Below are 13,789 nucleotides of genomic sequence, written 5' to 3'. Positions count from 1 at the left end.
GACAGACGGACGGACATCGCTAAATCGATATAGAATTTTATGCTGATCAAGAATATATATAATTTGTGGGGCCTAAATGAACATTTCGATGTGTTACAAACGGAATGATAAACTTAATATACCCTCCATACAATGGTGGAGTTAAATTTGTCAGTCAATTAGACAAATAATTTATTTTCCATTTAAAATATACAATAATCGTTACAAAAATAACCATGTTCGCATAGGGCGCCAAGTTCGTATAGCCCCGCCCTCAGTACGTTCCTGAAAACTATACAACATTATTTATTATTACTATCAATAAAAGCCTCTTACCCCTAAAAGCCTAAGACACCATCAAAAATGTGAATAAGTTTTCTACTCATAAAAGGTCTGCATTAAAGTCCAGAATTTATAAAAAGTCCCTAAAGGGTTATTTTTACAGTGATTTTTTCATCTATAAGTAACGCTTTATTTATAAATGTACTAAATATATTTTTCGTTAACTTTTTTGGCTACTTGCTTTGAAGAAAATTTTACGCCTAAAAGTATGCCAAATAAACCTACAATATTCACAAACAATATCCACTAGCTATTATAAAATCAGTGTGGTCAACATGGTATATAGAACTATTAACGCTTAACCATTAAGTATTGTAATTGAAGTTTTTGTAGACAAATACCCATGGTAGAAATACCAGGTAGCAACATAGGCGAAAATTACAACAAAGCAACTTTTTTGGAAACTTTATATGTCAAAGTTGTAGTCAGAGCGAATTGAAGTACAAAATTTGGGGCAAATTGTTTTTCCAATCAAAATATTGAATTAAATATTTTCAAAATTGTTGTTTTTTCTATTACAAAAGCAAATATTCAAAACTTCCAACATCGATTGAAAGTAATGCTGTAGCCGCTGCACCTTGGTTTGATTATAGCACGTTCAATACAACATTTTTGAAAATCACAGAGACTGGAAATGGAGTGACCGCCCATAATGCGTAGTCTCCAGCACGCCAACGAAGGATATTTGCGATAATATATGTCCAATCATTGTTATCTCTTCATCATCCTTACACAGCATGCAGTCTTGGTAACGTTGGCAACGTGGATTTCACATTCAACAGCGATAATGTTCTTTACAAGAAAATATCCGGATGCTTTAAAATTTGGTTTTGTGGTGGTTCTGAGGTGTACCCTTTTTTCTTTTGCTAAAACGTCAGCTTTCTCGCTTTTTCAGCAATGTAGTGACATGCTACCTAAAAGGCACTTTAGGGTATATTTACTCCTCACGCTTTCTTAAGATTTGGATCAAAGATTGAAGAAGATACAGGGGGCTGAGTCTACTGTGAGTCCACGCATATTCTTTGCTCAGCTATGACATGTATAGTAGACAGGATAACTTTTATACATTCGAACAATTTGAATTAAAAAAAATTATCTCAATATTTAATTTCACCCCAAAAAATTGCCAATGTTTTGTTCCCTAAACCAATCCAATATGCTCTGGAATCGTTCATCTTCACTTTTGAAGCCCGTACAAATAAGATGATGAAATTCCATGTATCGGTTTATCTTCTATATGAAATTGATTCCCGGTTTCACTTATTTCAAATATCCACGAATTTTAGATCTCCATATTACCTATACCTACCATATGATGAATATACACTTTTTCCCTCATACTCTATAAAAACGTAACATCTCGATTTTCTATCAAAAGCATTGTTAAAGTTTGAAATCATGAAACAATTTTCTTATGTGTAAATGAAAGGCGAATTGATAACAGCTGGCCTGAAAGGGTTACCTTGTTATTCTACCATGCAAATACCTAATATAACCACTTTTTCACAATATAGAAAGATAGTCACCAATTCTAAATTGATTAAAAATATAAAAATAAACGTACATAGAAATGGACCATAAATATTATTAGTAGTATCCTATCTAATTGCGGTTGTCATCCGTTTATGTACGACATTCATTTATTTTTTAATGGACAATCAAGCTTTCAATTAGATAATAGCATAAATACAATATTAGGTTAAGTAATAATCATCTTAGATATTTGGCCCACCTAGCCGACTGAATAGGAGTATTGATATACATGTTAATGGTGTAGCAGTGGATTTTGTTGACCGTATAAATTGTTTAGGTGTTGTACTTGATGCTAAGCTTGATTTTTGTTTTTTGCATATTGAAGCATTGTACCCCAAAGTTATAAATATGCTCCGAAAATTACACTCAACTGATTTCTATTTGCCCCTCTTTATAAAAGGAAAACTGGCCTTTTCTACGTTATTCTCGGTAATGTCCTATTGTATTGAAGTGATTTCTGGTACAACACATGAGCATTTTATGAAAATAGAAAAACTTTTTAACATCATTGTAAGATATGTTTATAATTTGCGTCGTTTTGGCCATATTTCTGCACATGTATTTCTCTTTCTAGGAGTGTCATTCTCTACTTTTGTTAAACAACTCGTGGTTTCGTTTCTATATAAATATATCTGTTTTCAGCGAAATCGACTTATGCATTATTCTTTTGCAATTATAATTTTATCGTTTTGAATTGCTTAAGATTATCATTAAATAATATTTATTTCTTCTTAATCGAGGTTTTCCTTTGAAGAATTGGAGGAGTTTTCATACCCTAAGAAAAGTTAATAAAAAAGATAACTTCAATTGTTTATGTAGAATGCCAATTTATTTGATATTTATTCTTTGCGAAAATACAAATACACAATATGTATTACAATGTTATTTATTATCTAAAGCCTAGAATGAAATGAAAATTAAACTAAAATCTTACTATTTTAAGATGCAAAAAAGATAGGAATAAAACAAAATACAATGGTAGCTATGAATATAAAAAAATTGATACACAATCATAATCACAATGAAGTCGAATGTATTGAAAGAAATACACAAAAAAAAAAAGAATTAAATAAAATTTTTCCATATGAATGGTAACTAAATTATAAAAAAACTTATTATTATTGTTTAATATTATCAAAAGGAAAAACAACAGACTTCTATTGCCATACAGCTAAGCAAAGCAATCAATGACTTTGTTATTTGTTTGTTTATATTATTCTTATAAATAAATATATATCTATACCGCATGTGTGTACATGTATGTACGTATGTGGGGATATTCATATTCCTAGTAGTTATCTTCATCATAGCCATAATAGTCATCATCATCATTGCCATCATTGAGCATATCCTTAAGCGATGAATATTCTTTTTCAGGTTCTGGCTCGACCTCATCTTCAGCAACGGCATCATCGTCTTCAATATCATCTAAAATGGACAATAGCAGAGAAATATGGGTGAGTATGAAAATATATATGTACATGAATTTATATGAATTAGCTTATTTGTTTTAAAATTAAAAAAAAAGAAAAAAACTGGGCTTTAGATTTATATGAAAACCCGTTATAAGTGTCAAGTAGATTATTAAAAAAAAAAAACATTTACGCACTTTACAACCAAACAAATACGTATCAACGAGCATCAAGCTTTTTGACATCGGGTATTTAAAAAAGGAAAAAATTGCCAAAATGGGAAATTAAAAGCTTAAAAATGAAACAAGTAATATAATTTCATTATTCCACAATTAGTGCACCATAGCATATAATATATAAAAAAGTAAATATTGCTAAAATGTGAAAATGTGTGAGAGGCCTCAGATAAGGTGCTGAGATTGGGAATATGTTCTAAAAAGGTACTAAATATTATATTTTCGATTTTTGGCACTATAAAAAAAAACGAAAAACGTTTTAAAAAGTATACAATTTTGATACTAAAATGTACCAAATGGTAGTAGCGACAGAGAAGAGATAGTATTTTGAAATGTAGCATGAGTTGGCATTAAGGGAATATTTTGTTCTGGAGCCAAATTTCTATAATATTATCATTGTTCTTCTATAATATTATCTTGGCATATGGCATTATTGGTACTAAATATACTAGATTTTGTATTGTTATAGCCAAAATTTTTTTCGTATTCTTATATATATTTTTTTCAAAATTACCCACTTGACAACATTTCATTGTCAAAATATATAGTTATAAATCCAATGTGTTTACAAATATCAGAGATAAGAACCTATTTTCTATGCAGTGAAATTCGACAGAGTAAACTACAGATAATGCAGAAATCAATCTGTTAATCTGAAATGACTTTACATTCCTTATTTTACCATGAGGTTTTTTTTTCGTTCGGTCCCACGCCTCTCACACCCGCCCCTGCCGACCGAGGGGGCAACCTCCCTATGACGTAGAGAGCGCGTACACACCAAAGTCCGGACCAAGGCAGGTTAGCAATGGTTTTACACCGGCTACAGAAACTACATCAGCCAGTGGTTAAAATACAAAAGACATTTTAAAAGTCACACACAGATTAGTAAACATAAATTTACAAAGCAACAATCTACAAGCACTGCGCATTGGCCACGTCTACTGTTCCGCATAGGGATTGTAGATCAGATGCCAGATGATCAAGCAGCTTGATGAAGTAAAACAAACATTATATAACATGTACAACTGGTGCTCAAAGGCGAAGTTCTACTGGTTCCGCGGAGGGAGTTGTAGATAATATGCCGTAAAAATGAGCTTATAGAGTTAAGAAGACATAAATATAAGGTTACATAAACAAAATATTAGCATAGACATAGCACAACAAAAATTACATATGCAGAATACAATTTTTTATTGTGTTCAAGGGACTATATAAGCAAATAGTGTTACATAAACTGTTGTAAATTACACAAAGTGATCTCAGTGGGCTATTAAGTTCATAATTTCTTCTTGCTATGGACAATTTTAACGGTTCAAAATTGCGAGTTCTACGAAAGGGAACATTATAGTTTATTTCACCAGTGAGAAAAGGGGAATCAATCAATCCACGTAATAATTTTATGATAAATAATGCTCTTAACATAAAACGTCTTTTTTCAAGAGATGGAAGATCGATTAACATTAAACGACTCTCGTATGGCGGAAGAAGTTCAGAGGGGTTCCAATTTAAACCACGCAAAGCGAAAATTAAAAACTGAATTTGTACCGATTCAATTTTATCAGAATAATATTTATAAAATGGACTCCATAATATACAACCATATTCTAATACTGGACGAACTAGACTAACAAACAATCTTTTGGTTACGTAAGGGTCATTAAACTCTTTTGACCAACGCTTGATAAAGCCTAGTAAAGATTTAGCTTTATTAACACAAGAATCAATGTGTAAATGAAACCGTAGCTTAGGATCTAAGATTACGCCCAAATCAACGAAAGATTCAACATTATCCAATTTATAAGAGCCAATATAATAGTTAGATAGTAATGGCTGATTTCGAAATAGCGACAATTTTTTGCATTTTTTTAGATTAAGAGACATACCATTCGCACTACACCAATTTACGAAGGTGTCTAAATCATATTGTAATGAAATTGCATCGTTAAGTGAGTTAATGTGAAGAAACAGTTTCACATCATCAGCGTACATCAGAATTTTAGAAAAACGAATAATTTTCGGAAGATCATTCAGGTAAAGAACAAATAGTAGTGGACCCAAGTGACTTCCCTGCGGTACACCAGATGAAACATAAATATTTTTCGAAGATGTATCATTAAAGAGAACCTTTTGGGTGCGACATTCTAAATAGGAGGATATCCAGTTTAACAGTGATGTTGGGAAACCCATTAGATCTAATTTAAGGAGCAATAACTTGTGCACTACCGTATCAAAAGCTTTGCTAAAATCCGTATAAATTACATCAGTCTGCTGTTTACTAACAAAACCGCTATGTACATGACAAACAAATTCTAAGAGATTAGTTATTGTAGATCTACCTTTCATGAATCCATGTTGAAAAGGTGAAATTATAGATTTTAGGTAGTGAGATATCCTACGCGAAACTAAAAGTTCAAAGAGTTTGGGAATAGCGCTTAATTTAGCGATACATCTATAATTATCGACTAAACTCCTATTTCCTGATTTATGAAGAGGAATGACAAAGCTCGACCTCCAGTAACATGGAAAATAACCTTTCATTAGGGAAAAATTAAAAATTTTAGTGAGCGGCACGTGAAGCACATCAGCACAAGATTTTAGAATAAACGTTGGAACGCCATCAGGGCCAGGTTAAAAGGTACGATTGTATTAAATGCGAAGAAATGGAGCTGAATTCTAAAATGTGGCATGAAGGTTGAACGATTTAAAGAGCCAAGATAAGGTAGAATTTTTCGGAAATACTTATTTTGGACTTTTTCAAGAACTATATTCTATAAACCTGACTAGCAATATTACATCCAATTTGATTGACAAACTCTTAAACATGCCATACCTACCCATTTACCTAAAGTGTTTAATATATATTAAGTAGTGCATCTATATTTACAATTTTTCGTGGAAAAGGAACCAAAAACGCAAAATGTTCTGAATACCGAAAATCAAGAACAATTGTTACATGGGGGCTAAACCTATACGTGGACTGTGTAGTCCATTTCCAATGCCAATCATTCGAAAAAATGCAATGCAAGCTCTATCCGTCAGGCAGGCGGACGACATAAAAGCGACTTAAAATTTCATTCTGATGTACTTTATGGAAACTCTGATGAATAATCTAAAGCGTTACTGACGAAAAAACTTTTTCCTGGTGGAGGATATACCTCGGCAGTAATTTACTTTGTAAATTAGTAATTACGATTTCACAATTTTTGAAGATTTATAATTTTTACAGGGTTTTATGGATTTTTCATTATAGCCGATTGGAAAATAATATTCAATTACAAATAGTTTCTACTTCTCCAACGATGGATTAACTGTATAGATTAAAATGTAAAATCTAAATTTGGAAATTGAAAAATTTAAAATATTACTAGAGAAGATGGGTCGAGTTATTCTCTTCGACTTCCTCGTAATAGGCTGCCACACCGAATTTGACATGGACAGACAGATTGTCATACAATACCCTGTCTACAAAATGACGTAGGTTATAATGACTGTATATGGTAGAGGCTATCCTTCTACCTTAATGTTTCGAAATTGCAGTCGGTTGTTGTTGCTGACACGTGTGAAAGCTGCAAAATATTTGTCAATTTGGGTCAACCTCAAAAATCAGAATGTTACACTAAAGGCGATTTTTTTAATCAGTTTGGTAACTTAATGGAAGTTTTTTCCTGTAGGAACACTTACAACAACAATAAATTTCGAAAAATTACAAATCTTATTACCTAAAGCAAGAAAAGTACTCGGTATAATTCATATTTTATATATGTTAATATTGAAATCTCATTAACCCGCACGTTTCCAATTTGGACCCGTTATATTACTATTTTTCTAATTAACAATAGTTACAACTGACTTATTTGGAACGACCCGATTTTATGACTTTTATGTGTTTCATTATATTTTTAAGCTCAGCAACACATAATGTTTATAACTCTATACACCTATGTAAGCTATACAATTACCATTTTCTACGACAACAGCATCTTCCTTTGGCTCTGGTTCTCCAACCGGCAGACCCATTTCCAATTTGGGGATTTTTGCACTAGGGCCACCTATTGAATACGAAGGCTTTCCACGACTAAAAACAAAAAGAATATAAAAATTTGCCGAACAATAAATCGAACATGAACAGAATACAAACCCATGCTTCGTATGAATTGGTCCCGATTCAATTATCACATCAACTTTGGGTTTAATATCTTTAACTTCTTGTTTTATAATGCCACTCGACGTCGGCGCATTATCACTACTCGATGCATTGTTACTGCTACTGGCACCACCTTCCGTCAAAGTCTTGAGAATATCATAGTTAATTTTCGTGGAGATTTTCTTTTCCTGCAACATCTTTTCGATGGCTTCACCGGCCGTTGTCGATGGGCCGATGATTTTTTTCCTCGATTTACGTTTCTTCTTTTCCGGTTTACCTTCTTCCCGTTCTTTGGCTAGTCTTTCTTCTTTCTCCTTCATTTCTTTGAGGTATTCGGCATTTAATGCTTTCCACATAATGTTTTTGCGTTCTGCCTCCTCGTGGGTTAATATGTAATTATTGATTTCTTCATCGTCCAGACCTTCTAGACTCAATTCACCAATGTCATCTTTTTGGGACTGGGCCTTCTCCAATTCTTGCAATTCACTTGCTGTTGGCTGACACATTGATTCGATGTCTGGCTTAAGACCTTCTATTACCAATTTTTTTGTTTTCGGTGCGGCTTCTGATAAATCGGGATTGTCTGCCAAACACTCTTCTATGGCTTCCAGATTGGATTTTTCTATGAATTCGGCAGTTTCTTCTTCCTCGAAATCGTCTTTGCCAAATGTTAAACGTTTGAGAGCACTTTTTTGGGCACGTTTCAAGTCCTGTTCCAGTTGTAGATCGATTTCTTTTTGCAATTCGGTCAGTTCGCTTTCGCCAATCTGAAAATGAAAACGTTTCAATATTTTAAAATGCTTGCCACCTGGACTTATAAATGTCCTACCTCTTTTATACGTTCCCGATCCTTTTTCCTTGCTGCCTTAAATGCTGGTGGATCCTGTTCCGCTTCCAAATCCACCGACATGAACTCGTCTAATGTCAAGGCGCTTGAGGGTGTGTCGGCAAATTCGGTCAGTCTTTTACGTAGAGTGGATTCGTGGATTTTTACTATCCGCACAATATCCACAATTGTTCGATTAAATTCATGCATTCGAGCGGCAATTAGCAGAGCTGAAAGTGTACAGAATGGCAAAAATAAATACTCGACAAAAAACATAGGGGCACAACTTGGAAAAAGTTCGGAGAGGTGTTACAACTTTGATGAACATGCATAAGTTTCGAGCAACTCGATGTCCGCATTCCTCACTGGAGTGGATTATTTCACAATCCACCTCCAGACGATATAACTCTTTATGATTATGGATATAAAATGAAGATTTGATACAATTCCGTTTTGGGTGAATTTAATTTAAATGTTGGTATTGGGGTCCCTGTTGGTAGTAGATTTGTGATAAAGAGGTGGTTTTGGAAATACAACAAGTGCAGAAAAAGTGCTTAATAACCTATATTTGATACATTTTGTTATTGGGTGAGCAGTAGTGCTTGAAATCTGAAATTTGGTATCAGCGTCGCTGTTGTGTTTTGCAGCCTGGATATATGGAGGTCGTTTCGGAAATGTGCACCATAATTGTACGAAAAGTACTGAATGGTACTACATTTAGTATTTAGTGAAGGGATAGAGATAAAATTCTGAAAAAATATATTTAGATTACCAATGATATATGTCTTTGAGATTAGTAGGAAGTCCGGAAATGAGTCGGATATTTGAAGAAAAAGTACTAAATGGTACTAAATTTGGTATTTGGTGAAGGGATAGAGCTGGAATCCTTAAATTCTGCTGGTATCTGGAAATAAGATATGGATACTGTTTTGAAAATGTGTACTAATATTATTGCTCGGATAGTACTAAGTGGTACTAAATTGCGTATTCGGATGAGATAAAATGTTGAAATTTGATATTTATTTAACTGTTGGTATCTGAGGTTGAGATTTGGTTTGGAAATTTGTATTTGTTGTTCGAATAGTACTAAACTTGGAATTGGGCGAAGGGATGGTTTTGGAAATCTGTACAAAAATATTTGGTATTGAGTAAATGTATAGAGCTGGAATCCCCAAATTTGGAATTTGGGATAGACGTGATAAATGCTACTAAATTTGGTATTAGGTGAAAGGATCGAGCGGAAATTTAATATGGGGGTCACTGTTGGTATCTTTGAGACGTTGAATTAGTTTTGGACAGATAAATTGGAAGTGGGTCCATTGTGCAATGGTCAAACGCCATAATTTTTACATTTTTTATAATTTTATTGAATGAAAGAAAAAAAGTAGGAAGAAGCATCAAATTTTAAAATAAGCTTAGATTTGTTCGAATTGTTCACCTTTGGAACGAATTATCGCCTTCAAACGGCCAAAAACATCGTCACACGCTGTCCGAATGTTGTTCTGCGGTATTTTGGCTCATTCCCGGCGAAGCGCTTGCTTGAGGTGATCGACACTTTGGTATTTTTTAGTGCCAACCTTGTTTTCCAAAATAATCCAGACACAATATTCTATCGGATTGGTATCCGGAGTTTTTGTGGCCATTGTGCGCTGCAAATGAAGCGAGGAACCTCATTTTGTAAGCATTCTTGGGTGGCGCGAGCTGAGTGCGACGGTGCTGAGTCCTGTTGGAATGTCCAAGGTCTGCAGCCAAAATGTTTGCCCAAGGCTTTAATACGCCCTCCAGAATATTTTCGCGATAATATTCGGCATTTATTCTGATGCCACGGTCCATTAATACGAGCGGAGAGCGACCATCGGTTGTTATGACGGCCCACACCATCATATTGGCCGGCGCTTGAGTTCTGGTGGCTAACCGAAGGTGCACATTTTCAGCTGACCTCTTTGACAAGTAAACACGACCAATTTGTTTGTTTACAAACTGCTGGACAACTAAATTCGGCAGTTCACCACTTTCGGCCAAGCGAAGCAACTCTTTAGCTCTTTGAGTCTATTTTCTTTCTGTTGCGATGTAAGTTCTTGCACTTTTTTGGAATTTCAATGGTTTTACGCAGAGCTCATTTTTCAATATTTGCCGAATGTTAAGATATGTTCAGCTCACGATCCATTTTTTCGGCCACTGCGACACAGGTTTCGATCAAGTCGCTTCTTTACTTTTCGAAGCATTTCTGCTGATGTTGCTGTTTTCTTCCGTCCACTTCCTTGACGTCGGGCCACGCTACCAGTATCACGGTAACGAGCGATGGTACGAGACACAAAAGATTTATTCACATTTAAATGCTGGAGTGCTCTAACGATAGCTACTTGTGGTTTTACAGCCAAATATAAAGAAATCACGCTTGAATTCCATCACGAATAACCTTTTTTTCTGGAAAATTCTCACCAAAATTCTTTCGTACGCTTGTAAACAATATAATGAGCTGTCACTGAAATAATTTTAACAGATGTCGGACGAGTGGCTTAGAAATGACAGCAATCTGAAGTTGGTTGCAGTTTTTTCATCTCACCCTCTATTATCAAATGAGTTATTTTCCAAACAATGGAGTATATTAGGTTTTCATACTTTTTCTATCTAATATACCCACCATTTCCAGTAAATCTTACAGATCTCCGAGTTGAAAAACTAAAATTTGAGATTAGGTGGTGTGGTGGAGGAACCTAATCGGAAAAAGTTCCTAAACCATTTGAATCGTTGCAAATCGCCGTCGAAACCTAACAACAAGTATGAAACGACCTCTGTCATGTTCCACGTCTTAGTTAACGTATCAAATGAAGAGCTTCGGTTACTTAAGACGTCAGCTTGTCGAATATTGTTCTCTTCCCGGCAAGGTGGTAACACCAACGTTTACGATGGGTGATGTGCACATGTCATGCAATGGCGGAACCAGGATTGGCAAAACAAACGCCCGATATTAGTATTACTACCAACTCTTCGTCTGCTATTTAAGTTTTCACAATGGAAAGGGAGGTCTCCGAGTGCAGTAGTTGTCCTTCAGGCCAACCTAGCCTTGTTCAAGAACTTCGACTGGTTCCGATATGGATGTAATAGATAACTAACTTTACTATTCGTTGTTTCACAATAGAATACCTAATTTCCGGATTTCGTCTATAAGATATTAAAATATATGATCTTGATCGACGTTAAATTATAAGCTGACTAAGGTTTTAAAAATTTCAAATTGGCAAAACACTAATATCAATTTCACTTATATTAAATTTCTAGAAAGGTGCATAACAGTATATACCTACTTATTTATAGAAGCAACAACTTAACACCATTTTATTAAATAATTTTTTAATACGTTTCATGTATTGTAAACAGGTCTTCTCAACTTTTGTTTGTTTGAACTACTAACCGAAGTGAATGACCCCTTAACATCCAGTTTAACAAGTACTTCATCATAGTTTTATATATTAATATATATTTTTTAATTTTCACTCTTAGTAAAAAAAACAAACAAATACAACAGGAGCTTTACCTGGAATACAAGTAGCGATTTTTTTACAAACAGCATCAAAACAATTTAACAACACCGCATGTATGTGGCCCATAACTAGGCTCACACAAACAAACATGTGTACAAAAGAACAGCTAACTTTGCAATAAAATACGGAACATAACACCTCCCTCCCCTCCGTCTCCGTTTTTTTGTGAAAACAATAAAATTGCATCAATTAAAAAAAGATGAAATGAAAACATCGACTGAATTTACCTGCACCACAGAGACCAGTTGGCCTTCGACCCGAGTGGATGGAATCTTTTTTCATGCGTTGAACGATACGCAATGCCGTCATAGACACCTCATGAGCCTTAGCGCCGAATTGCAGTTTATTGGCAAAACGCATTATGTAGAGGCAAGGATCTGAAAAGAAAGAGATAGAGGGAAAAACATGAACAAAATAAATTACAAGCACACACCTCCAAAAAGTTGATTGATCTTAAATGCTATTCGTTGTATTCTACAGCACAAAATATTTGGTTCAGCAGGTTCTTGATAGACTGGCTTTGTCGAAAATTTTTATTATTCCGATATTATTGTCAAGGAATATTGAATTAATCAAGTCCAACAGATCCAGATTTGTGGAATTTTATGCTTTAGCAGTACGATATTTAAAAATATGTACATCCAAAGGAAATGTAGAACTAGAACTTAAAAAAATTGTGCCAAAAAAGTACTTTAAAGTACTAAATCCTAAATCACTACCAAGAACAGTGCGTATGGGACTATAACTTTGTACTTTTGTCACACTACCCTAAGATAAAGCGGAGTTTTTAGAAAGACGTACTAACATGTTTAAACTATTGTCTGAGCTTTTGTAAAAAAGGCACAAACTCAAGTTCAACTGGTAAGGAAAAAGTCATAAGTCGGGCGGGCCGACTATATGATATGCATATTTAGTAGAGCTCCGGTAAAAAAATAATTTATTTGAAGTAGATCATACCACCTATCAACATTTGGCGTTAGAGCTGTTATAGTTTGGTTTCAGAGGGAACTATTAGATAGAAGGATTATCCAATTCTGAATCGATTTTCACTAAATTTGCGAGAAACATTTTAAACTTTTATACCAAATAACATTGCTATAGAGTGTAGGATATCACTTCGAGAAGGATTATATTAAAATATATATATATCGGAGCCAAGTTCCACAAAATGGAAACGTACGTCCCGAAACTCGCTCCATTTAGGCTAATATTAGCCATTATTTGCACAATAAACCTGAAATCGTATTAAGGATATATATGGGAGCTATATCCAAATCTTAGCCGTTTTTGATAAAATTTGGCAGCGGTACTTCTGAGCTCTTTACTGAGCTTTTCTGAGCTTTTAATATTACATTAATTACAAACCCATTCTGGTGAGAATTTTCCAGAAAAAAAGTTATTCGTGATGGAATTCAAGCGTGATATCATTATATTTGGCTGGAAAATCACAAGTGGCTATCGTAAGAGCACTCCAGCATTTAAATGTGAATAAATCTTTTGTGTCTCGTACCATCGCTCGTTACCGTCTTACTGGTAGCGCGAGTCAAGGAAGTGGACGGAAGAAACCAGCAACATCAGCAGAAATGGTTCGAAAAGTAAAGAAGCGACTTGATCGAAATCCGCATCGCAGTGGCAAAAAATGGCTCGTGAGATCAACATATCGCAATATTCCATTCGGTAAATATTGAAAAATGAGCTCGGGGTAAAGCCATTGTAATTTCAAAAAGTGCAAGAACTTACACCGCAACAGAAAGAAAATAGACTCAAAAGAG

General features: G+C 34.4%; 1 protein-coding gene across 1 annotated transcript in view; it reads right to left on the bottom strand.

Annotated features, from left to right (window-relative positions):
* Window positions 1–2,661: 2,661 nt before the first annotated feature.
* The window catches only part of LOC101897822 (transcription factor IIIB 90 kDa subunit), an 85,791-nt gene continuing 74,663 nt past the window's right edge, over window positions 2,662–13,789 (bottom strand). The window contains exons 4-8 of the mRNA XM_059124051.1: window positions 12,245–12,394; window positions 8,476–8,702; window positions 7,641–8,413; window positions 7,462–7,577; window positions 2,662–3,282 (exon numbers count right to left, since the gene is read on the bottom strand). Coding sequence (XP_058980034.1) covers window positions 3,143–3,282; window positions 7,462–7,577; window positions 7,641–8,413; window positions 8,476–8,702; window positions 12,245–12,394 — 1,406 coding nt within the window. The 3' untranslated portion in view covers window positions 2,662–3,142. The remainder of the gene's footprint in view (window positions 3,283–7,461; window positions 7,578–7,640; window positions 8,414–8,475; window positions 8,703–12,244; window positions 12,395–13,789) is intronic.

Source organism: Musca domestica, unplaced genomic scaffold, assembly GCF_030504385.1.
Source record: "Musca domestica strain aabys unplaced genomic scaffold, Musca_domestica.polishedcontigs.V.1.1 1, whole genome shotgun sequence".
NCBI classification, from domain to species: Eukaryota; Metazoa; Arthropoda; class Insecta; order Diptera; family Muscidae; genus Musca; species Musca domestica.
This window is presented reverse-complemented; position numbering and strand designations above follow the sequence as displayed.